Here is a 25302-nt window from a genome sequence, read left to right as displayed (position 1 = left end):
TTAATTTTGTTAAAATAAAGGCACAAACACTTACAAAAATATTTTATTTTCACTTATTGCACTAAACATTATGAGGTTAAATTAAGTACGAAAGTCAATACTACTTCAATAAATTATACAATAAGATCAGAATACGAACATCACAAGTATATAAAATAAGAAAGACAATACATAACAAATGGCCCGCTTACGAAACTTAATAATAAAAAATTGAGATGCTGCAAGCGTTAAAATAAGATTACGACTAAAAAATTCAAATGTATAAGTAAAAATAAATCGCTTATGGTTGTCTTTATACCTTATGCGCCGACATTGGGGTACTTTTTTTCGGAGTATGTCCATACAAAAATATGGACCCAATCACAAAAGCCGCTCCTAGCGTAAACTGCGCTGTGAGTTGGAAGTCAAAGATATAGATAGAAGCGATACATGAGATAACAATAGCTAAGGAAGTAGCGAACCCTTTTAAAATATTATCCGCGAATTTAACAACAACAGCAACAATTAACCCGCCACAAGCTTGCAACAAAACAAGATACCAGACGAACTTATCATATCCGAAAAAAATCCCTCGCTGGGAAATAACATTCCCATCGTACGCAAAACATGAAATTAGCGCAAAAGGAATGGAACAAACACTTAACTGCACATTACGCATCCACACCGTTATATCACTACCTTTGAGCATTTTTTCGAAAAAAACCCCAGCGAAGCCCGAAAGAACACAAGCCGAAACAGCGGCCATAAAACCAATGAAACGGTTCTGTTTAGGCCCTGTGTGGACTTGTGCACTGTTCGGACTTTGGGCCAGTTGGACAAGGACTACACCAATGACCAACAAAACCAAGGATACCCACTGTGTTTTCAAAAGTTCTTTTTTTAGGATCAAGACGGCAAACATTGCCGTTGTTAGAATCTTCAATTGATAAGTGACCTTCAAACGGATTATTAGATTTAGATAGGGTTTCGGGAAATACAGACCTGATATGTTGCTGCGTCCAAATGTGACGCAGATACATAAAGGAGATTATTTTGTATGACGTATACAAACGAAGGGACACACACTTTTAAGGTGTCGATGGGCTGTTTGATGATTTGTTTGTCGATTGCATCGAAAAGTTGAACGATTCCACCACTTTCGGCGTAAACGATTATTAAGCAAGTCACTAATTTCACTACCTCTGCCATAAGAACAGCTAAAAGGATTTAATTCTTAACTTGATGCAATTAAAAATATTCATTTATTTTGCTTATCGCCAATTCGATAATCAATAGGTAGTAAAATTCAAGGAGCGATTAGAAGATTATTTCCTAATGTGATTTATAACTATCATATTTTATGTTATGATTACGGAGTATTATGAATTAGGAAATGAAACAAGATACAAAATTGCAGGATTTTTACTCTTAATAGACTGAAAAAAACTGCCCACTACAATTTTGCAAATTGGTAATGAAAATATAGTTTACGATAAAATTTTTGCATTATGTTTTACTATTGATAATTTAATGCTCTATCTGCCAGTATTTTTTGTTTGCTATGTGTTAAACGTTATACAAATGTAGCCATTTCTTCTGAAAACTTAGACGATAGTGGAACAACGGCGCTCTCTGGTGACTTTTAACGTAACTATCGAGGACAGGAACGTTTTATTTGTACGTCGTTTCATATCCTAACTTTCAGACATCCGTAGATTAATGTTGCCAACTTAATTTCGAAATCATAGGCCACTTTGACCAAGCATGACATAAAAATCAGTCTTTTTTATTAATTATGTAATTACCTGTTGATGATAAGAACATGTCCCCATCCCTAGTCCTAGCATATCGCATACTGAGGCCTAATAAAGCATTTTGAACGGTTAAAACAAACAAGCTCAGATATTTCAGCATGTGAGCTTTGGACGTGTCACCTAAAAATTTCGCTGAAACCGGGCTTTTAATTCAATTATTGTACCTGAGGGATGTTTCATAGTTGTGGCTAGTGTCAGCTATCGTAATAAAAATGTGTATTAGTGTTGAATCAGTCTGAAACGAATGATAACATTCAAAAAACTGAAATGAAAAATTAAACTAACCTAAGTTCCTGGTATGTGTTCGAAGCATTAAAAATCTATTATATTATCGGCTTAAACTAATCGATTATTAATTGTGTAACGCGATATTAAAGATAAGAGGTAAAATACGAGACATTTCATTTAAAAATTGTAGCAATTTTACGATGACATGACACGTCAAAGCGGTAGCGGTAGGTGTCATCGAAAATGGCGCCAAAATTTGCATGTTTGAAATTCGCACAGTTTTAAACTATTGCATGCCACAACTACAAGGATTTTACCCTGTTTTCAAAAACGTAACATTTTCAAAGATTTTCCCTGGATTCAGGGAGTACCTAGCAATACAAAAATTCAAACAATTTTTAATATTTAACATATTATTAGTGTAGAAGTGGAAACTGTGTTTTTTTAAAGAATGATAACAAAGTATTTCATACATTTCTTGCGAATATGATGAATTATTATTAGTAAAACTTGATTCACTTAAATAATAATTACAGATAATCATAAATTATAAACCAGGAGAGCAAGAACATCTTCACATTCTGCGGTAGACAGGGTTTGGGGTTTGATAGCAATAAACCAGATTTGTAAATAAAACCACTTATTAATGCAAACAGTAATAAAAATTAATTATTATTATAACCTTAAATCAATGTATTGTCATTTTTTTATTGACAGATGTCAATCTGACATAACCATAACCTTAATTTGTCTAATAGTCATGGGGCTGTTTTTTGTTAATAATTCTCGTTAATTATAGTAGAACGATTTTGTTATAGAAAATGCAGTTTTCTCAAGCTGGTGTGGCCGATGTCTTGCGTTGTGCCCAACGGGACGAAAATTTCGTTCGGGAAATGCAAGACAATGTCCAGGCTATTTTGAAATTATTTGGGACTAGATACTACCACAGTAGTCAAAGGATCATCCCAGCGTTAACCAACGCCTGGTATTATTTCATGACAACTCTAGGTAACTTACAAACATTAGGGGAAGAATATACAGGAACGTTGAGATTCAGTCAGGACAATACAATTCCATCTAAAACAGTAGTATTTTTGTGAATCATTACGAACGAGTGTAAGAAGTGTTTTTAGGCCGAATTGCTTTGGTTGTTGTTGTATATTGGGGGAGAACCAATGTATGATAGATTGATAAATTCCTTACTTCACAAAGTTAAACATTCGAGTGAATTAACCGAACAAGCAAAGACACTTTTAATAAAAATTTTAACTTTTCTCCAAGAACAAAAACCAACTTTGAAGAGAATACATCATTCGCTTTTTTACATTGGGGGGAAGTATTACAACATCTCAAACAGGATATTAGCAATCAAATATGTAACCTTTAATTATTCATCAAGGCTGAGTAAAATTATTCAGATTTTAGGTGTTGGTAAGAGAATGGCTAAGAGACGATACTTTCACTCAAAGCTTTAAATTACTGGGACACTTATCTTTATTTTATATACTTTTTAATTTAATTCAACAATTATGGTCTTCCAAAAACAACGGTAATGTTGCCGAGAATTTAATTAGCGAAGTTGATACTTCAAAAAAAGGGTGTGTCTTATGTGCAGAAAATAGGAAAAATCCGTGTGCAACCCCCTGTGGGCACATATTTTGTTGGGACTGTATTTGTGATAGCTTGAAATATCAACATGTGTGTCCCATTTGCCGGGAAGTTGTTTTGCCAAGTCGAATTATTTTGTTACAGAATTATTTCTAAATAAAATTGTTAATTAAATAATTGTTTTTGTTAGGGTATGCAACCAATAAAACACTTTCTGGTAACGTGGTTTTTAGGTTACGTTATCTGACGTTACAGGTTAGGATTGAAAAAATGTTTCGAAAATCGTTCCAAATTTTACAACCAACGTTCAAAACGAGGCTTTTGCCCATTATCCGAAATAAATCAACCAACGTTGATTTGGAAAAATTGGAAGCGGAATCAACCGACATCAGTGGTTTGTACCACTTTTTTACTCTTGCTTATTTGTTTAATTTGTAATTCAAGTCGTTGATGAGGAGTTAAAAGCCCGAGAAGAGGAAATCGAACGAAAGCGAAACAAATCGAGATTAAAAAATTCTGATCGTAACATTTTATTTGACAAAAACCCATATCCTGAGCCTGAGCATTGGCAACACGGCACTTTGAAATATATGCGTAGAACGTATGGGAGATACGGTGAAGCAAGTGGTGTTGACCCATCGATATGTTGGCCAGTGAAGGACGAATTGGAAAATGCAAAAGAATACGAACGTGTTGCATTTCCGTACACTATCACTCAAATAGTGGAAGAAGCACACAAACAAAGACAAGAGAAGAATGAAAGAATTAGGTTGAGGCAGGAAGAAATCGCCAAAAAGTTGGAAAAGTTGGAACAGATGAAGCAAGATTTATACAACAGAATACGCACCAAAGAAAAGGAGGCCACGGCTGCAAAGGTTGCTACGACTTGACTCAAAAATGCTCATTTGTTTCGTTGTTTTTTTAGGAACGCAAGGAACGTCTGATAGAGGAAGTGCGTATGCACTTTGGCTACACAGTGGATCCAAGAGATGAGAAATTCAAAGAACTGTTGGAGAAGAAAGAGAAAGAACAGAAGAAAGCTATGAAAGAAGCGAAACGTAAAGCGCGTGAAGAAAGCATGGTGAACAAAATGTTGTCTAAAAAAGAAGCAAAGAAGGATCAGAAAGAAGACACGGAAGTGGAGTAATTTTGTTATTTCTCTATTAGTAAATAAATAAATTTACGTAACAATTTTTTATCTGCCTGCTCCGCCCCCGTTCCCTGCAGCAGCTTCAGGGTTTGCCATTGATGAAACCATAAGCAAAATAACAACAGGCACGATATACATCCACTAAAAATATTAATTAATAATTACTGTAATAAATTAATATGAACTCACGTATTTTGCTAAAATTGATCTATTGTCTTTGACTTCGCCTCTTTCCCGTGCCTCTTTTTCTCGTTCAAGTTTTTCAATGTACGATTGTGTATTAGGTCTTAAAAAGACACATTTAAATTGAAAGCGCCAAGATGCGAGAAACACTTACATAGGTCCAACATCACTGTGTCTTACATAAACATGAGTGGTAAACTGTTTCAATTTACTTAAAGGCACAAAAGCCCCTTCACATGTTGAACTTGATGCAATAAGAAGAGTGACACCAATTACCCTTCCCGTATAATCTAAAGACACCGACAGCTTATCATCCAGTTCAGACTCAGCCAGCATACACTAGAATTTTTTTTAGAATAAAACGATTTAAAAATTATTTTGATACAGTACAGCTTTAATGGTGGATAAAAATGTGTTTTCTGCACCATCGCTTGCGACCACTGTTGACCTGATTTGGTAAAACTGATTTTTAGCAGCCAAATCTCTTAACTGATTTTTTTCTTGTTCAGTCAAGGGGTTCTGTTTGACGATTGCTTGCCCTAACCTCAAACTTTGAATAGTGATGTTTCCCCTTTCGGTAAAAACAGGGCTTGCTGAAGGGACTAGACAATGCTCTAATTTAATATTGGCCCAACCATCGTGCTCCAAATTGCTCTACGGCGTATCGTTTTTCAAAGAATATGAATAATTAATTTAACTTACAGCAAGACTAGATCTGATAATAAATAAAAAACACGGCAATGTGAGAATTTTTAACATGTTAACACTTTGTAACACAATCACAAATAAACTCAAAATCAAAATCGAATAATCCAAAATTGATTTATCAAAATTTTCGAAACGTCAAATTGACACCTGTGATTGACACTCAAAATCCGCTGCACGAGAATTAATTGTACATCAAAATTATGTTATTGTTATTAACAATAAATTGCGATAAGATCACAACTATAGACAAAATTAATCTATACAACTTGGGATTTTTTTTTGCATATTGTGTCAGAAATTAAAAACAAAAAATCTTTCACGTGTATCAGAATTCTAGTGTATGAGTTTCATTCTCCACGTGTGTCAAGTTTGAGGTTATATTCAAGTTCAAGTTATTTGAGGAATTTGTTGCTTAATTATTATTAGTTATTAAAAATGCAACACGACGATGTGAGTCCTTTTTCCTTAAATTAACGCCCCCTTGACGTAATAATTTTTTAGGTTGTTTGGAGTATTATAAATAAATCATTTTGTTCACACAAGGTTAAGTAAGTGTCTCAACGACTGTTTTTTAACCACTAATTGCATTTTTCTAGCACTAAAACTCAACGATTTTGCCGCAATGAATACAACTTAACAGGTCTCTGTAACCGATCTTCTTGCCCCTTGGCAAATAGTCAATATGCCACAGTTCGGGAAGAAAAGGGCATCATTTATTTATACATGAAGACAGCTGAAAGGTTTCAAGTGATTTAATCTCTAGTTTAGTTTATACTTAATTTTTTAATAGGTCGGCATTTCCACGGAAAACATGGGAAAAAGTAAAATTGTCTCGAAACTTTGAGAAGGCCATCCATCAAATCAATGAAAATTTGTTGTATTGGCCCGGTTTTATCAAATCAAAATGTAAACAACGTTTCGTTAAAATAACCCAGTATTTAATACGCATGAGAAAACTTAAACTGAGGAGACAGTGAGTTAATATTTACTTTTGGAAGCAATAAATTAAAAGCTTATTTCAGGAAATTAATTGTTCCCTTGCAGCGTAATATAGAAAGACGCGAGAAAATAAGGGAAAGGAAGGCACTCATAGCTGCAAGAATAGAAAAAGGGGTTGAAAAAACGTTGGTGGAAAGATTGAAGAAGGGAGTGGTATGTGATTTTATTTTTTATTCAGAACCACTGTTTTAATATACCGATTGTTAATCTTTTATTTTGCTAAATAAGTTAGTACAATTGGTGAAATTAATTTTTCCAAGATAATTTTATCAACCATTGGTGTTACGGATATCTAAAAGTTAGGATATAAAAGTCATACAAATAAAACGTTCTCGTTTTCGATAGTTGCGTTCATGTCGCCAGAGAGCGCAGTTGTTCCGCCTAAGTCAAAGCCAGTAGATATACTATATAGTACTATATAGTATATACTATATAGTATATAGTAGTATATAGTATACTATATACTATATAGTATATCTACTGGCTTTGGCCTAAGTTTTCAGAGCAAGAAATATTTTATTTGTAAAACTGTTAACACATAGCAAACTAAAAAATAGAGGTAAATAGAGCGTTAAATTGTCAATAGTAAGACAAAAATAATTTTGTAAACAGTGCAAAGTCCTACATTTTTGCATTTTTTACAAACATTGGTGGTAATATCCTTGTATTATAATTTTAGTATCAAGATTTGTACAACATTCCTCAAACTGCTTTTGAAGACGCTCTGCGGGAAAATGAAGTAGAATCCGAAACTGAAGAGACGGAAAAAGAAATGGAAATTGAAGGTGAAGATGAAGGTGAATTTGTTCCAGCAGACACCGATGATGAAAGTGAAAATGAAGTGGTAATTAATTTTCCCACGACTTCCAATTTAAATAAAATTTTTTGATTACAGGATAGTGATAGTGGCCAACCTGAAGCCGTTGATCTTGATAGTAGTTTTGAGTCGTCTGACGGATCAGATATTGAAGTATGTTCTGATAAATTTTAAAATTATTATTTTATGTTTATAATAATTTTGCAGGACATTCAATTGCCAAGCACTTCCAAGAAGGACAAAACTAGTAAAAAGAAGCAAGAAAAATCGCCATTTAAGAGGAAATTACAGAGACCGCACGTATCGGTGGAGTATGAACTTGAAACTGAACCAGCAAATGTTTCGACTTACTAATGTTCATAAATAAATTTTTTGTATAGTTTATTGTTGTTTTATTTCAAGGCTATTAACGTGAAAATTAAGATGAGTAACTCCTTGGTCAAAAAGTTATTCCCAGGTGTGATTTAATAAACGCAATAACCTGCGTCAAGCAAAATTTGCATTTCAAAATAGTTTTTTCCGTTGAACACTCGTAAACAAACACGAATGTATCGCAATTCGGTATTATTGCATTTTAATGTCGACGAAACAATAAAAGTGCCCATTATGCATGGTACAGTAATACATTTCTCTCAATACTAGGCTTAATTGTTTTTTAAATACAGGTAAGTTCCAAGGCTGACGGCCAACCTCTGTTTAAATAATACCATAAACACTCGATCAGGCCAAGCGGTTTTGTTTATCCTCACTCGCCAAAGCACCGACCGTCGAAGAAGTGTTTGTGATTGTGTTGTTATTTGTGATAAAATGAAGTTTCTAATATTTGGATCACGCCACAAATATGTGTAAGTAAAATTGGTGGGCGTCTGAATTGGCGATATTGGTTTCAGTTAAAAGTTGTAGTGCGTTTGCGAATCGGCTTGGTAACGTAAAATAAAATTGTCCTTTAAATTTACGAGGAAAACAAAAATACGTGCGAGTATCTCAGGTTTATTTATTTTTGGAACCGTCCCATTCCGCGCTCTTGTATTAGTAGGAATTTCGTGCTTATAGCGCGTTTTATTTAACTCATCGAAATCAATTATCTTATTCCAATTGACAAGTTTAAGTGCATTTACATGTAGTTTTGGAATGGTACTTGTTTTACACGTAAGGACAGCTTAATTGGGCTTTTGTAGATTTTTTTTTGGTAATGCAAATTTAAAATAAAACGAACCTTTGCTTTATTGCACTCGATTTGTTGCCAAATTTAGAAAGCATAAAATGTTAGATGACAACACATTTTTTTTAAATTACATGCTTGGGAACGTGTAATGAACTGAAACTTTGTATCAAAATAATAAAATACAATTAAATGTAATTTTCGTGGTTATCAACGACACGTGTAATTAAACCGTCATAAAAACAAAGCTATTATATCGTCACGACAAGATGACAAAATTTATTCAATGGTTTTAACTTTATGTAGCAACTTCACATTACATAAAAATCGAACAATAATTTATTGTGCGGGCACCTGCATTTTTTTAAATAATAATAACTTTTGAAACCTTCGCAGCTAAGTACAAAACTGGAGCTAGATGCAGAAATAATCTTTGATTTAAATTTTAAATGTTTGCATCACCTACCTACTGCAAGAATTTTCTTTTCTTAATAAAGGTCGTTTGAAAGTCTCCTTTCTGCAAAATCAATGGCATTTTGAGAATGATTATAAAGAGATAATGTCAAGTGAGTGCAATTTCTTTCAAGACCAATTTTTGCAAAAATTTTATTTTTAAAACCCACACCTGAATGTATAGACCAGTTATTATTTTTTGTTATAAACAAAATGTTTAAAGGTAACGCTCATGAGAAATTGTTCCAAGGCAAGTCACTTCGAACCATTGCCATTCTATATTCGCCTAATTAAAAAGATGATACACGATAGTATCGATACGGTACTAAAAATTGATAAAAATACGCTGAGCGTAGAACTGACCTTGACATTTGCCCCAGATATTCTATTTTGAATGGAATGAGAAGGTATATGAAGCGGTTTTTCTTTCTATAAATATTATTTCATAAAACTAACATTTTGTGAAAAAAATTCTCAATCTCACTCAAAAGTTTTTTGCAATTGAAGCGTAAATTATGATACTTTAGTAATTGTGCTTGGTTTTTGTAAGTCACTTAATGACTTACAATTACACGTGTTTTCTTGCGCGCGCACCGTCGACTAATTCATTGACTTAAGCCGTTCTTCTCTTCCAATTGTTTTGTTTTCACGTTGTTATTTAGACGAAAATTTTTACTTTTGGCTTCCGGTAAAAGCATGTGCTGTGCCGGTAAATTAGCCGGATGTTTGGTGTGTTGTGTAATTTGGACACACTGTTCGGTTTTGTGTATGCAACAGTTTTTCAGAGCGTAATAAACCGACAACGAACCAAACCGCAGATGTTGTGGGTAGCCGCTCAGGTCCGTACTCGGATTTTTTCCACACGTAACCGCAGAAACACCGGGAGTTTTATTGTTGATTTTTTTTTCTAAAAATGTCAATAGTTCCCGCATTTTTAAATCAGTGTTTTGCGTTTATTTACAGAATGAATGAGAGTGGTCAAGTGCCAAGTGGGAAATTTTGTGCTTTGGACGCGCATCCACCTGTTCGTTTGACGAGACATCGATGGTATGAGTCGCACCGGTATGTATTGGATTATCAATGTCTATCATATTTGTCAAATGAACGGTGACAGAATTTCGATGCAGACTATCGGATTTATAAATTGATAGAGGAGGTTTTATTTTATGGTTTCACTTGAATAGGAAGCCGCAATCGCACAAAAACAGAATCGGACACAAACTGATTTTGATATTTGCATAATTACAAATTGTTGGAATTGCTGAGTTTGATGGTGGGCCGCAGTTTCTGCGGTGAAATATTACGTTACCAGATTATCTAATAACGATGAGAAAATTGCGATAGAGCGTAACGTTCAATCAAATGTAGGCCAGTTTAAAAAACAGGGAATAAAAGTAGCGATTCATTGCGAGAAAAAGCAACAATAATGAGACGATTTAAACATTAAGAAACTTTTTATATACTATTAGATACAAAACTTAAAGTATAGTCATACTATAATTCATTTATTTAAATAAATTTTTTAGGTAGGTAGGTGGGTGATCCGTTTCAAACTCAAACATCCTACAAAATATGATAATATCTTCGCCTTTTTTATAATAATAATAATAATAATATCGGAAATGTGTTTTAAAATAGTGTTTATAATCTAGGATTCAGATATTGAAAATAAGGTTTAAAACGTTACCAACGAAAAAAGACTAACCACAGTACCGCAGACTAGCCTTTTAATCCGGAATGTTTTCTCCTTTTCTCCCTGGAAATCCATTTCAGAAACACACACATCAGCACACACTCGCTAACGAATTTTAAACTTTAAAGCGTTTCTTCGGAACGGCACAATAGTTGTGTAAGAATATGGATAAAACTTCACCAACAAAAAATATAATCTGTGAGATAAGTAATCGTTGCAAGATGGGAAATGAAGAGGTTTGTCCTCTGATTAATTGAGTTTTGTTGCGACTTCGTCTCTTAAGGTTTTTTGATGTACCTACCGGAAAAATAGACAGTGTGGTGCATTTTCAAGGGCCAATTTTCATTAGGGAACCTTCTTTCGTTACGTCGTTGTTCTCATGCAAACCTGAACAAGGGCCCGATTTAGATGTAATTTTTGTACGTAGGAAATAATTTTTATTGATTTTATATTTAGTTAGGCTGATTGGTGTGATCGTGAAATGAATAGCTTATTCTGTTTCAACACATAATAGGTAATAATATTAGGTTCATAGTTTATAACAGGTACATTATTAATGTAATTCAAGATGCAAAAAAGATAAGATTTACCTAATCACCCATTAACTTAATTACTAGTTAATTATATATAATATATATAATTAATATATATAATATATAATATATAATATATATAATATCTAATGTGAGGTCTTTTGAATAGTCGTAATAATATGAATATTGTTTGTAGATAATAAATTTAGTCGATTAAAAATTTTAAAATTATGTTGTTTCTATAAAAATTAACTAAAACAATTTTATACGCAGGTAATCTGCAGAGTTAAACGTGCCTTTAATTAAAAGCAAATTGTGGGCAAATTTTGTTATTATTTATTGACGTAATTGCGGAGTTTTTTTAAGAAACAAAATAAATAATGAACAAAGATCTATGGAGGAACTTTTTTGTTTGAAATAAATTACAAAACCAATTTGCGGTTTTGTAATTTTTAAATTATACTAATTAATGATCAATAATGAAAAGAGCTTTTTATAGTATCAAAGCATCAGCTGTTGTGCCTGGGGAAATATTTTCGTGTTCGAAATATATCATTGCTTTGAGACATAATAAAAATGTAATAGGTATGTGAAATGGAGCATATTATTTTTAAAATGTGAATTTTTTCTGAATTTTTCCACAATTTGTTATAATAAGTATTAATTAATTACAAATATTGGAACTTTTAAATAATTTAAACCATGTTTAAATGATATTTTGTGAATAAAATACGTAAAAATTTGTCATTAGTCCGAAATTTACTTTGCTTAATGTTTAATTTTTATTTAATTAATTTTTTTGGGAGCTAGATCAGTCTTTTTACGTATTTTTTGTACAGCGACTTCAAACTAATTAGTTAATTAATTACTTGATTTTAATTATAAGGAATTGTAGGAAAAATCGGAAAAAAATCACATAGATAGAGAAAAATATAAGTATTTAATGGCATACTTGGATTTCTGTGTGATTATTAGTTTTTGTGATACAGACAAAAGAACCTTTTAATAGACTCACAACGTAGGCTCGTTTTAGAGTACACTTTTTTGTCTGAAATAAATTACAAAAGCAATTTGCGGTTTTATAGTAATTATAGTAATTCATGATCAATAATGAAAAGAATTTTTTATTGTATCTGCTAAGTACCATGTATTTTATGAACAGTGAAGCATTTAGATAAATTTTCAGCCATTGTTAAAATTTAACACTTATCTATTCTTGAACATTATAAAAAAACACTTCTCGTTGTGGTAAGAGGAACACAATTTATTTACGTATGTAGGTAAGTACATTCATAATTTGCAAAGTTTATCTTAGCTATTAAACTTAAAATGCCAATCAACTATCTAAAACATAATATTTACATTACTTTTACATTTGCGTTCGATTAATTTGCTGCAGCGAAACAGTGTTGAACTAATCATGGAATACTTACGATGACCATCACACTTTAACAAGATTTAGAATTTAGATGGCATTAAGGGTCTTAATCTTGTTTAAGTTAGTACGTACAAGGACAACCGCGATGTGTTTTTTTCATAATATAAAATCATTCAGTATCACTGACGATCGTGCTCTTAAGTGTTGACAACGGCAAAAATGTCCACCGACACCTTAAAAGTTCCTGAAGAAAATTGTTGCACCAATGGTGACGACAATGACGAAGAGACGGAGGAAGAAGGAGAAGAGGAAGACAGGTGAGACTTAATATTTAAATGATCCAGCTACAGATTCGGACACGATGTCAGTACTTTGACTTTTGGAACTCAAAGTGGCTGATAATTTTTTCGGTATTATTTTATTAATCGCAACTTTCCATTGTTGTTTAATTTCGCTGGAGTCCACGATGTAGAAAATAAAAATGACAAAACCGTGTAAAGTCGCAGTGGTACAAAAAATGTAAAGGAAAATTATATTGTCGGTGAAAGCTACTAAGACCCCAAAAATCCAAGACATGCCCATCATGAAGAACAACAAAACCAAGACTTTTTGCTTGTTGTAGGATTTTTTAGCGACATGTTTTCTTAAGTTAAGTGTCGTCACAGTCAGATTTTTTATTATGAATAAATAAATGATCAAGTTTATGGTTAATATGATGGCCATCGGTAAGCACACTCCTAACTTGAGGTAAATGCCCTTTGGGTAACATATCTGAGAGGATTCTTCATCCGGAGATTTATCATAAGTTTCAATATTAATGGTTGCAGTTATTACAATAATAATTAAAGGAATCCCCCATGAAAAAACACAAAATTTTACAATATGTGTCACATTATTAAACACCATGTAATACCTGCGATAACTTGAATAAGACACCGCTAAGCTCCAACAAAATTGGGCAATTACCATGTAATGCAACAAAATTCCAATCGTAATACAACCTTTACCGTTATTAACGCGGTCCGATATAATAAACAAAATTATCAAAAGTAGCAAACATATGGAAACGTTGATTACAATTTTTCGACTCATTTCGTTTCTCCACTTCTCGAACAATATTGCAGTTAGTACAATTACAATAATCCCGATTATCGATAAAATCGAGCCGAAAATGGTGATCAAGTCCAAAATAAAATTTTCAGGCACCGTTCCTGATACTAACATTCCGAAATGCGTAGTGTGGTCTACTTCACAAATGTAATGCTCTTTTTTGAATTTTGTAGCAACACTATCAAATTTCCATTTTCCCGGTCTTGCTATGAAATTTTCGTCGTTACCGTATTTCCAGTGATTGCACGAGTGGTTTACATATTTGTTAAATTCTTTGAAATAAATTTGTATCCTCGAATTCGCGTCATTTCTAGTTTCTGGAATTAAAATACTGAGAATCCAACTTCCCAAAGTGACGGTTTCATTTTGATTGAAAAGATTGTCGTTGTAAAACAATGAAATGTAATAGTGTTTTTTTGCAAAATTTTGAGGTACTATAAAAGCAATTTCAAAATCTTCGTCCTGTAGTTGGTTAACATTGTCTAATGGAAAAAATTGGAAATGATCAAAACTGGTGGTGTTTTTGCTTTTGATCATTGCTCCTACTACATTGTTGGCTACCTGTACAGCTCTGACAAATAGTTTAGATTGCGTGATGTTCGTATTTTGTGTTTTAAAGAGCAGTTTGTCAAAACTGTACAAAATATTGTCAGTACAATTCAGAAGTTGTTGCGCAACATTTAGTATTTCTCTCTCAAAGTCCATAAGATTGCTAATAACTCCGGTAAAATTGTCAGGATTCTCCGCAATTTCACTATCTTCACTTGCTTTATCTAAGATTTTTGAAATGAGGTAGATGTCAAATGGTATAAAACATTCTTGATTTTTTGCTGTTAGTTCAACAAGAATGTTGATCGCTTCTGGTGAATTTTCCCGAAGTAATTCAAACAGTTGGTTAGTTATATCATTGACATTAACTTCCGCACATCTCTCAGCATCTGGATCTTCCCAAATAGCTTCTTCCGAGCAATGTCTTCTGACCGGAGTGTAGTTTTCGTGAAGACAAACGGTGCCTTGGGGTGTTGCCCAAGCTCCAGCTTGGGTTTCCGGCCATTTATAAAATGGGAAGAGGTAATAAATCCCCAACTTATTGCTAGGACACGTTTGTGGTGGTATTTCAAGCCCACCTGATATGGTTGTCCCAGTTAATTTATCTGAGTTATTAAATAAAAGTAGGTATTAAGTAAGTTACCGGATGAAACTTCTAATAAAGCAGTAAATGTAATTCAAGAAAGCCAAAAATAAATTGTAGAAAGCCTAGAAACGAATTTAATAAAGCAAGAGATTTTATATATGAATGTTAAACGACTTAAAAAAATCGTAATACGGAAGCAATTCTACAAAATGGACAATAATAAACAGTATGTAATAATTACCTGAAACGGTTTTGCCATCCATGTTCGTTAAGAAATTTCTAACCATGTCGGGAGGGCTAATATTATTTTTTAAAGAAACTTGATTCTATAAGAAAGAGATAAGTAGTTTATGCACAACACATGAAAAAAAAGTGGCAAGTTGATGAGTTTAGACGAATATTTTACGTTTTCTTTACCATTGTAATATTTGCGCAATAACCAAAAAACGTGTCAATAATTTTACAAAAATAAAAAAAATAAAAAAATTGTTACATATTAGTTTCTGGCATTTTTTTTGTTCCATTTAATTTGATCTTTGATATTAAGTTTATCTTAATGAAATGTATTTGTGAGAAATTGAATATAAAAAAAAACTTGCCTCATCTGTACTCCCAACATTTTGTTTTAAAATAATGACCAAAAACATAAAACTAGTCAATTCCATTACTGTAACAGCTACAACAGTTTACAACTGAATGTCTGATTTGATGAGAGTTACTTATATTACAGGTGTTATCAAATGGTTTAACTACATTTTCAGATCTTTACGACTACATAATCAATTAATCAAACATATGCCCACAAGTGCTTATTCGTTTTATTATTATAATTTACATCAAAGAAGAATACAATAGTGAATATTAAAACTGAAACAATTTTTTTTTATGTTTTCAACGTATTTTTTATTGTCCACATTGTCAACTAACAAAAATTGGCCGTTGATGAATCAATAAAACCCAAGTAAGTGTTGTGTGATGTCGATTTTTTTTTGAATTGGACTCACTGTTTGTGTAGATAAATAAAGGCAATGAAAATTTTAAGTTGATTCTCCATTGGACATCCAGGAATTATTAGCACTAATTTTTGTTGCTATTAAAAAATTTCTAAATCAAAATAAATAGTGCATATAGTTAAAAATTATCACTACTTATGTAATAATTACCATGGAAAAAATATGGCAAAGTAGAAAAAATTGCTTAAATGTTACAATTATTTTAGAAGGTTTGTTGTCAAACTTAATTCTTTAGAGCACTCTTTCTACAAACTCGTCGTATCCTAAAACCTATTGTGCGATAATAGTAAGTAATAAGGCGTTTTATAAAACTCTGATAATAATATATGTACTATTTTATCCCAGCAATTAATTGATATTTGGAATGTCCATCTGGTTGCCCATTGGCGAACTTTTACGAAATATTGCGCAAAAGTGATACAAGAATAAAGAATACCTAGTACTTTTATTTTGTTTATTTATTTATGCTAAAGTTTAGCAATATAATAACTACTTCAAGTGGAAACAATGGTGTAGATGGCACTTCAAAGTCGCTTTTTTCGGATTGTATTTTACGGATTCTTGTTCTCTTTAAAACAATTACTTTTATTTTCCTGATAATTACTTCTCTCTGGTTTCTACGTAAGGTGAATGAGGGTTATATAAATATATAAACGATCAAAATCTAAATGTTTATTTCAAAACTATCACATTGAACAAATTTCAAAGCAATAAGCAATAAATAATACAAAATCTAAATTAAATAGTTATACAAATCCGTTGAGCCGTTTTGGAGCCTATTTGAGGCAAATTTACAGATTTTACAAACACACAACCATTTTAAAAATGGTAATTTATGATTAGGCAATAACAGTTCTTACTTCAGTTTTGGCATTCATTTTGAAATCACTAACAGTCACTTCAATTTCATTTATTGGTAGATCCACATCTATAAAATGTTTATCTTAACTGTTATACTTAAAATGCCTATTAGTTATTTGATACGTAATATTTACATTAATTTTACACTTGCGTTCGATTAATTTCCTGCGGCGAAACAGTGAACTAATTATATTTCGAATACCAATTTATCCAACTACAGATTCAGAAACGATGTCAGTAATTTGACTTTTAGAACTAAATCTTGCTGATAATTTTTTCGGTATTATTTTGTTAATCGCAACTTTCCATTGTTGTTTAATTTCGGTGGAGTCTACGATGTAGAAAATAAAAATGACAAAACCGTGTAAATTCGCAGTGGTACAAAAAATGTAAAGAAAAATTATATTGTCGGTGAATGCTACTAAGACCCCAAAAATCCAAGACATGCCCATCATGAAGAACAACAAAACCAAGACTTTTTGTTTGTTGTAGGATTTTTTAGAGACATGTTTTCTTATGTTAACTGTTGTCACGGTCAGATTTTTTATTATGAATAAATAAATGATCAAGTTTATGGTTAATATGATGGCCATCGGTAAGCACACTCCTAACTTGAGGTAAATGCCCTTTGGGTAACATATCTGAGAGGATTCTTCATCCGGAGATTTATCATAAGTTTCAATATTAATGGTTGCAGTTATTACAACAATAATTAAAGGAACTCCCCACGAAAAAACACAAAATTTTACAATATGCGCCACATTATTAAACACCATGTAATACCTGCGATAACTTGAATAAGACACTGCTAAGCTCCAACAAAATTGAGCAATTACCATGTAATGCAACAAAATTCCAACCGTAATACAACCTGCACCGTTATTAACCCGGTCCGAGATAATAAACAAAATAATCAAAAGCAACAAACATATGGAAACATTGATTACAATTTTTCGACTCATTTCGTTTCTCCACTTCTTGAACAATATTGCTGTTAATAAAATTACGATAATCCCGATTATCGATAAAATCGAGTCGAAAATTGTGATCAGGTCCAAAATAAAATTTTTAGGCACCGTTTCTGATACTAACATTCCGAAATGCGTAGTGTGGTCTACTTCACAAATGTAATACTCTTTTGCGAATTTTGTAGCGACAGTATCAAATTTCCATTCTCCAGGTCTTGCTATGAAATTTTCGTCGTTACCGTATTTCCAGTGATTGCACGAGTGGTTTACGTATTTGTTAAATTCTTTGAAATAAATTTGTATCGTCGAATTCGCGTCATTTCTAGTTTCTGGAATTAAAATACTGAGAATCCAACTTCCCAAAGTTACGGTTTCATTTTGATTGAAAAGATAGTCGTTGTAAAACAGTGAAATGTAATAGTGGTCTCTTGTAAAATTCTGTGGTCCTAGAAACGCTATTTCAAAATTTTCTAACTAGTGTTGTTTTTGCTTTTGAGCATTGCTCCTACTACATTGTTGGCTACTTGAACAGCTCTGATAAACAGCTTTGATTGCGTGATGTTTGTATTTCTTGTTGTCAAGAGGAGTTTGTCCAAACTGTACAAAATATTGTCGGTAGAATTCAGAAGGTATTGCGAATCAATTAGTGTTTGTCTTTCAAAGTCCATAAGATTGCTAACAACTCCGGCAAAATTTTTGGGATTCTTTGAAATCTCAACATCATAACTTGCTTTATCTAAAATTTTTGAAGTGAGGTAGATGTCAATAGGTTGAAAACAATTTCGATCTCCTGCTGTTAGTTGAACAAGAGTGTTGATTGCTTTTGTTGAATCTTTTGTAAGTAAATCAATTAATGTCTCAGTAATATTACTAAGAGGAACTACAGTACAGTTGTTAGCATCTGGGTCTTCCCAAATAGCTTGTTCCGAGCAATGTCTTCTGACGGGAGTGTAGATTTCCTTAAGACAAACCTCTACATCATCTGTTGCCCAAGCTCCAGCTTGGGTTTCTGGCCATACTGCAAATATGTCTTCATAGTAAGGACATCTGTGTTGAAATGGATCTGATGTTGGTGGTGTAAATGATGAAGTTTCTGGAGGATCTCTGATTCTTGTTATTTTTGAAATTTCTAAAATCAGATAGCACATTTCTCAAGATAAATGTGAAGCGGTAAATATAATAATGCAGAAGGCCAAAAATAATACTTGTAGATACTTAAATAAAAAATGTTTTATGATGTAATAACAGTAAAAAGTAGCTTAATCAAGAAGTTAAGAAGAATGAGAATGAATGTAAATACCATAATATGGAAGCTATTCCACAACGTTAACATAAAAACATAAATAATAATAATTATTAAAAGTTACCTAGAGGGGTTGTTCGTTCAGTTTGCATTAAGGGATTTCTACCCATCTCGGGAAGACTAATATTATTTTCTGAAGCAACATGATTCTATAAAAAAAATGTAGAAATATTTGGCACAAAACACATGTTCAAATAATGTTTCAGTAAGAAAGTGGGGAATTTTCCTGAAATTTTTATCAACAGACACATTTAAAGAGTCACACTCATAAGGATAAGGAATTGTAATCCTTGTGTAGACATTTAACACAGAGAAATTTATTATTAACAAATTTGCAGACTTCAATACAGGTAGAACACTTTGTCTAATTTCATTTGATCTAGTTACAATACTTTTTTATTTAAAATACAATAAAAAAATATTTAAAATAAAAAACGTACCTCATTCACACTCCAAACATTTTGTAGTAAAATATTGATAAACAATATAAAAATAGTCAATTTCATAACTGCAACAGCTGAAATAATTTACAACAGAATGACAGATTTGAGGAATGTTACTGATTTTATACAGGTGTTATCGCTTAGATTTACCACAGATTTTTACGACTTCGTAATCAATTAATTAAACATGTCCACAAGTATTTATTTGCTTCATATGCTATAATTTCACTGAAATATACATTAAAGAAAAATACATTTACAAAATAATGAATAAAAAACTGAAACCAAAATTTTCGTATTTAGTTTAACATTTTTAACGTATTTTTTTATTGTCCAGTTTGCTCACTCTGACAAAAATTGGCCGAAGGGTTCAGTTTGATGAATCAATGAAAAAGTGAGTTTTGTGTGAAATGCCAAAATTTCGTCCTACTTTTTTATTTAATTATAATTAATCATTTTTTTTGTTTCAGGTAAGTGTCATGTCTTGCGGCATGGTAAGTCTTTATGCTTTGATTGCGATGGGTTATTTTTCATCAAATCCGGGATCAGAGAGATTTTGTTGTATACGCAGTTAATAATTATAATCTCATGCCGTATTTGTGTACTTAATTAATTTTTTTATCACAACAAATTTTTCTCTTTTAATTTAATTTCTATATTTGTTTAATGTTAACAACAAAAATACGACTTAGGTAAGTAAGTTAAGAACACGTTTACAAGAACAAACATTAACAACAAATCTTGTATTGCTGGTTGTATACGCGGAACTGCAGTAGTAACGGTAGTAACTCTACGGAAGTACGTACTACTATATAGGGTGATTTATTTGAAAGCGTCGTTACCGCTAATGAGGTAAGGGAATTTCGTGTATAACGAAACGACCAACACAGGTGTAATAAGCTTTGAGCTTGATTTGAACCATAAATTAATAATAAACTCAATTCTTTTAATGTTTTTTCTAAAAATTAGTTAGTTTTTTCACATGTGCAGTAAAATGTTCCCACAAGTCTCATATTTATGCATCAACTTGTGTGAATAAATTTGCAGTGTTGAGATCATGTCTGTTATGCTTTTCAACTAGCTCTTACATCAGCATAAATTTGGTAGCAAAGAGGCTTGAATTTTTCTCGTGCATTTGTAATAAATTGCTTTGAGACGGTATTTAAAGGGTATTTTGCCTTTTAAACATATGGATATAGTTGCTGTTAACATAATGTGCAACGTAATCATATTTATTTTCTTAAAAAATCATTATTACAATACACTGAATGCAGCACACTTTCCTGTTTGTTTTTATCGCAGCTACAACTTGTGTAAATCTTAAAAATGTGATAATTCATGTCGACAAAACGTGGCCAAGAGAATCCTATTTAACGATTTAATGTAGCGTTAAGCGATTTCTCAAATGTTGAGAACGTTTTCGAGATGATTATGCCGAGAGTCTGTTACAATTTTCTATGAAGAATGTTACGAAAGATATATTCATAAAATATTACGCATTTCATGACTTCACATAACTTGACAGTTCTGTCGGAGATTTTCTTTAAAAACTTTTCAATCTTGCGAATCCACCTACGAGCTTTTTATGCACACGGAAAACTGCATTGAATTTTCAAGGGGCGAAATGTGAACAAGTTTGTCGCAAGTTTTTTTAACACTCAAATGGAATTTGCGGTTGTGCTTGATGTGCCATTTTTTCCCTATTCACGTAACAAAATTTCAATGATTGATTATAGTTTTTGCCGGTTGTAACAATGGCGAGCAAAATTACATCATTTGAATGTTACGGTTTCTCGAGTTAAATAAAATTCAACTCATGATAATTTTCATCACGAATTTAATAAATTTCAAGAATCATTGGGGCGAATAATGTTCTCTATGAAGTAAAAACAGGGGTAAAATAGTTACGTATTTTGTTTTATAGCGATTTAATTAATTACTGAAATTTGTTTAATCGCATTATATTGATTATTATGGGCGATGTTTAATTAAACTAAAATAACGAAGCGTATTATAATGGGATGAATGTTTATTTATAAATAATATATTTTTAATCAAATAGTTTTATTCAATCATTGGAATTTCCACCGATTATTTTAATGAAACTCTGGAAAAAATTTGTAACACCGAGAGCCAATTTTGTAAATACATGTTCAAAAATGGTGGAGGCGCCGGGACAGCAATTTTATGTTTACGAAAAATTGCTAGTTTTTTGTTCTGACTGGGTTTTTAAGCGCATAAAAATTAATCTTGCGTCTGGACTTTGTGTATCCACCCCTGAAAATAAACAAGAAAGTGGTGTTTTTGATAAAAACGATGTTCTTGGCCGTTTGGGATGTGTCAGTTCGTTGAAGCCGAGTGAAGTGTTCGTGGAGGCTTGTAATAAAACCATTCCTGATGTTGAGCAGGTTGTAAAACATTTCGGTGAATAAATAAGGGCCCGTATTCAGTTCATCGAATTTGCACCAATAGTAAGTTGATAGAGTAGGCAATAAACTGGAATTTTTTCTTGGTGGCTTCATTTTTACTGCTCTTGTACTTTATTAAATTTGTCGTTAAACTTCATGTAGGTCGATAAAAAGTGACCTTTACGCTAGGTTTTACTTAAACGTGACTTCACTGAATCAGCGTTCAAGGGAGAGAAAATTAACAGCTTAGCAGAAACGGTCATTAAAACAGCGACAATAAAAAATGGGCGTCGGAATTAGAAAATGTTTCAGAAGAGATAATAAAAAATGTAGGTTGCGACTGCGGCCGGATATAAATATGGATTTAGGAGAAAAGAACTAGAATTGCACCTGTTTTTAATTTTTAAAAAATTTCTTAGTTTATTCTTTATTAAGTCATTCGAACATAGGATTGTTTCGGTATTTCGGTACGTGACTGTGATTACAGAAAGTGAGACAATTGGGTAATAAACTGTGCCGGTTGGTAACTATTTTACGCTTGGGAATTGCTGTGTGAAAATTTTACAAACAGACTTCGTTGGAAAAGTACTTGGAGTATCACAATGTGACACAAAGTAATGTACAGCACTGCCTTTTATTAATATTTTCACTTAATTTTTAATGTATTTCTGTCACAAAATGAGGACGAAATAAATATTTTTTTGTACACTGACTAGTTAGTTTGAATTAAAAACGTGAAAAATTATGTGTTCAGAAGTGACACTGGAATGGATGGAGCATACTTGTAAAATAAATCTGAAAAAACAAATTGCATAGCAGCACTGCAATTTAACAAATCATGCTCATGCACACTTACACACAATATTTCAAATATGTAAGCTATAAATTGTAAAATGGACTTCTAATAGATGTTACAGCTTTTGTAAAATTCTGATATATGCTTGTTTAATGGCCGCATTTTTCACGATGTCGAATAACACAAAAGTTGGGAAGAAGCTGTGAAACTTGAAACAATAATTAATACCAGCCATTATTAATTCTTTGGTAACTGATGGCACGTAATATTTTTTCCCAATGGCGAATTTAAAATCTCTCGACCCTCACATCTAGATTTGATTTTTCACAATCGAATTAACGTTCATTTAAACATGTGTTGTTTCGTATGAATAATTATTGCGTTATCGTCGCTTGACTGTGCAATCGGTTCAAATGGGTTATGCAAAATTTCGTCGTTGCAATTCTTTTTAAATAATAACGCACTATAAAACAATTATTTATAGTTTTTGTCACGTTGAGGGTAAACAGAGACGTAATTCCATTTTCTGTTCTGTTTAATATTCGCGACGATGTTTATATGGCCGACGGAAATTTGGGTTTTCGGATTGACCTCGCTCTAGAATTCTCTCAGCAAATATTGTTTTTAAAACGTTGGGATAACAATTTTATTTCCACAATTGTTTTATTTTCCTAACAAATATTTCAATAATCGTAAAAACTATAGTGGATTTTTTTACATTAACATTTAATTTACTGTCTAATTAAGTGATTAAAATTATTGTTTCGTTAAGTTTTAGTCTGCTTCGTAAATTATCGCCTGAAAAATAAATGAAATATTTATAAATATTTGTATTGTATTGTATTGTAGTTATTTTATGTCTGGTCTAAACTTTATATTTATTTACGTGGTTTATGCAAACACTCACATATTTTTATAAATATATAACACCGGATAGAAACAATGTATTCTAAGGCAACATCAGTTCTAAAATCAACAATTTACGGAAAAGACGCAAATTTTGCTCTACACGGCTTGTTTCATAATAACGTTTTAATATTGTTATCAAATATGTACGGGCACTAACGACTTCCGTTTCAAAAAAGAAATAGTGATATTGTAATAATCGTCTGAAAACGTGTCTGATCACTAGGATGATTAGAAATTACAAGTCCTAAAGAAATTGTTGGCTATTAATAACCAAGTTTCTGTCAAAATTTCTCATGTTGTCGATCAGAGCATATTTACTTTTGCTTTCAAAATGAATAAATGGGCGGAAAAAAAGTGAAACTAAAAAGAGGGCGGATATTATATTTTTTTTTGATATTATTAATAATACTGGTTTACAAAATTTCACTTCGTGTCTGTTACCGCAAATTTAACAGTTAATTCTAATATACTGATAGAGCGTGTAAAAAATCTGTTGGCTGTTTTAAAACTTCCAATAATTACTTAACAACAACAGAAAAATCTGAAGCAACAAATATACTGCAAACTAGTGTAATTGTTACTTCCTCTGACTGTTGTTGTTTTTCATTTTTTCGTTTTTTTCTTTTTTTTCCATTTAATTTTTTGAGCTTTATAACTGTCAATTAAAATAACTCAGTAATTTAATAGAAATAATGGAGGATGGAACAAAATTTTGTATTTTACACCACAACAAAATCCACCAATATCTTTTCAAGTGTAAAACAGAAAAAACAAAATAAATAAAATTGTATCGTCTTGTATAATAAATAATAAAATAATAATAATAATAATTAATAATAATAATAATAATAATTATAATAAATAACTATAAATAATAATAACTAATAGAAATAATAATTAAAAAATAATAAATAATAATTATATAATAAATACGTATAAATTGTCATTGTATGAACAACGAAACTGACGAAGAAGAATTTTTAGAGACTTTTGTCTATTCAATTCAAAAACTTCAACTCAACAGTTTTAAAAAATGTTAAACTTTCAGCGCCTATAAGGTTTATTTACATTTTCCATACCTAAGTAGTAGTAGTACTAGTACTAGTAGTAACTAGTAGTACTTTAAACTACAGTGATGTAGACTTATATACCATTTGTAAAATATATGTATAGATGTTCCAATGTATTGTATTTATTTTATGTCTCTGATTTGTTAGGGCCTGGTGGCCTAGTTATAAAAGCGTCACTTTTAAAGCAGGAAATCGATTCCGTATTGGCAGATGTGACAATTTTTCTATAAAAAAAGTAGAAACAAGTAAAATGTGTCGTAAACACTAATAAGCGTTTGTAAGAACACGTAAACGTAAACCCATAGAGATAAGAAAATATTGTAGCAAAAGGTAAGCACATAGAGGCGCTAAACTGTAAACGTAAGACCACAATTTAAAAAAAATGTAAATACCGTCTAATCAACGTAATTATCAAGTAAATATAAGAAAAAGGACGTAAACGCGAGAACGTAACATAAAACGTAAACATGAACCGTAAGATACCTTTCTTCTTGAATAAAAAAATACTCGGAGACAAATGACTACATTATTTCATTCCGAGAAAGAACTAATTTGAACTGAAAAAAGAAAACCTATATTGT

The 25302-nt window shown here is 31.8% G+C and overlaps 7 protein-coding genes across 17 annotated transcripts in view; 4 read left to right on the top strand and 3 right to left on the bottom strand.

Moving 5' to 3' along the window:
- Positions 1 to 27: 27 nt before the first annotated feature.
- Positions 28 to 2286, bottom strand: Ugalt (UDP-galactose transporter). Its single transcript, XM_015985134.2, has 6 exons — positions 2079 to 2286; positions 1958 to 2028; positions 1785 to 1913; positions 982 to 1196; positions 299 to 934; positions 28 to 244 (listed from the first exon to the last, which is right to left on the bottom strand). The coding sequence occupies exons 2-6, from the start codon at positions 1971 to 1973 to the stop codon at positions 239 to 241; spliced, it is 1002 nt and encodes a 333-aa protein (XP_015840620.1). The 5' UTR covers positions 1974 to 2028; positions 2079 to 2286; the 3' UTR covers positions 28 to 238.
- Positions 2287 to 2724: 438 nt separating this feature from the next.
- On the top strand, positions 2725 to 3802 carry LOC660863 (peroxisome biogenesis factor 10). Its single transcript, XM_967062.4, has 3 exons — positions 2725 to 3106; positions 3155 to 3397; positions 3447 to 3802. Exons 1-3 carry the CDS (start codon positions 2843 to 2845, stop codon positions 3783 to 3785), a joined length of 846 nt encoding a protein of 281 aa, XP_972155.1. The 5' UTR covers positions 2725 to 2842; the 3' UTR covers positions 3786 to 3802.
- Positions 3803 to 3840: 38 nt separating this feature from the next.
- On the top strand, positions 3841 to 4820 carry CRIF (CR6-interacting factor). Its single transcript, XM_967114.4, has 3 exons — positions 3841 to 4023; positions 4074 to 4504; positions 4555 to 4820. Exons 1-3 carry the CDS (start codon positions 3900 to 3902, stop codon positions 4774 to 4776), a joined length of 777 nt encoding a protein of 258 aa, XP_972207.1. The 5' UTR covers positions 3841 to 3899; the 3' UTR covers positions 4777 to 4820.
- Positions 4769 to 5847, bottom strand: EMC10 (ER membrane protein complex subunit 10). Its single transcript, XM_967168.4, has 5 exons — positions 5665 to 5847; positions 5353 to 5616; positions 5117 to 5301; positions 4969 to 5065; positions 4769 to 4920 (listed from the first exon to the last, which is right to left on the bottom strand). Exons 1-5 carry the CDS (start codon positions 5719 to 5721, stop codon positions 4825 to 4827), a joined length of 699 nt encoding a protein of 232 aa, XP_972261.1. The 5' UTR covers positions 5722 to 5847; the 3' UTR covers positions 4769 to 4824.
- Positions 5848 to 5963: 116 nt separating this feature from the next.
- Positions 5964 to 7868, top strand: Rbm13 (RNA-binding motif protein 13). Its single transcript, XM_967222.3, has 8 exons — positions 5964 to 6120; positions 6172 to 6218; positions 6267 to 6410; positions 6461 to 6643; positions 6693 to 6822; positions 7349 to 7513; positions 7565 to 7639; positions 7694 to 7868. The coding sequence occupies exons 1-8, from the start codon at positions 6106 to 6108 to the stop codon at positions 7838 to 7840; spliced, it is 906 nt and encodes a 301-aa protein (XP_972315.1). The 5' UTR covers positions 5964 to 6105; the 3' UTR covers positions 7841 to 7868.
- Positions 7869 to 8112: 244 nt separating this feature from the next.
- The window catches only part of rdgA (retinal degeneration A), a 94497-nt gene continuing 77307 nt past the window's right edge, over positions 8113 to 25302 (top strand). For 2 of the 11 annotated variants that reach the window (XM_015985131.2, XM_064356080.1), the window contains exon 1: positions 10065 to 10163. Coding sequence is in view for 9 of the 11 variants with exons in the window: in XM_064356081.1 (XP_064212151.1) it covers positions 8294 to 8331; positions 10065 to 10163; positions 19876 to 19932 (194 nt within the window). In the remaining 2 variants the exon portion in view is untranslated. The other 9 variants (XM_064356081.1, XM_064356087.1, XM_064356083.1 and 6 more) reach the window with 9 other exon arrangements.
- LOC107398837 (adhesion G-protein coupled receptor G2) lies at positions 12571 to 15618 on the bottom strand. Its single transcript, XM_064356093.1, has 2 exons — positions 15192 to 15618; positions 12571 to 14969 (listed from the first exon to the last, which is right to left on the bottom strand). The coding sequence occupies exons 1-2, from the start codon at positions 15235 to 15237 to the stop codon at positions 13030 to 13032; spliced, it is 1986 nt and encodes a 661-aa protein (XP_064212163.1). The 5' UTR covers positions 15238 to 15618; the 3' UTR covers positions 12571 to 13029.

This window comes from Tribolium castaneum, chromosome 4, assembly GCF_031307605.1.
Source record: "Tribolium castaneum strain GA2 chromosome 4, icTriCast1.1, whole genome shotgun sequence".
NCBI lineage: Eukaryota > Metazoa > Arthropoda > Insecta > Coleoptera > Tenebrionidae > Tribolium > Tribolium castaneum.
This window is presented reverse-complemented; position numbering and strand designations above follow the sequence as displayed.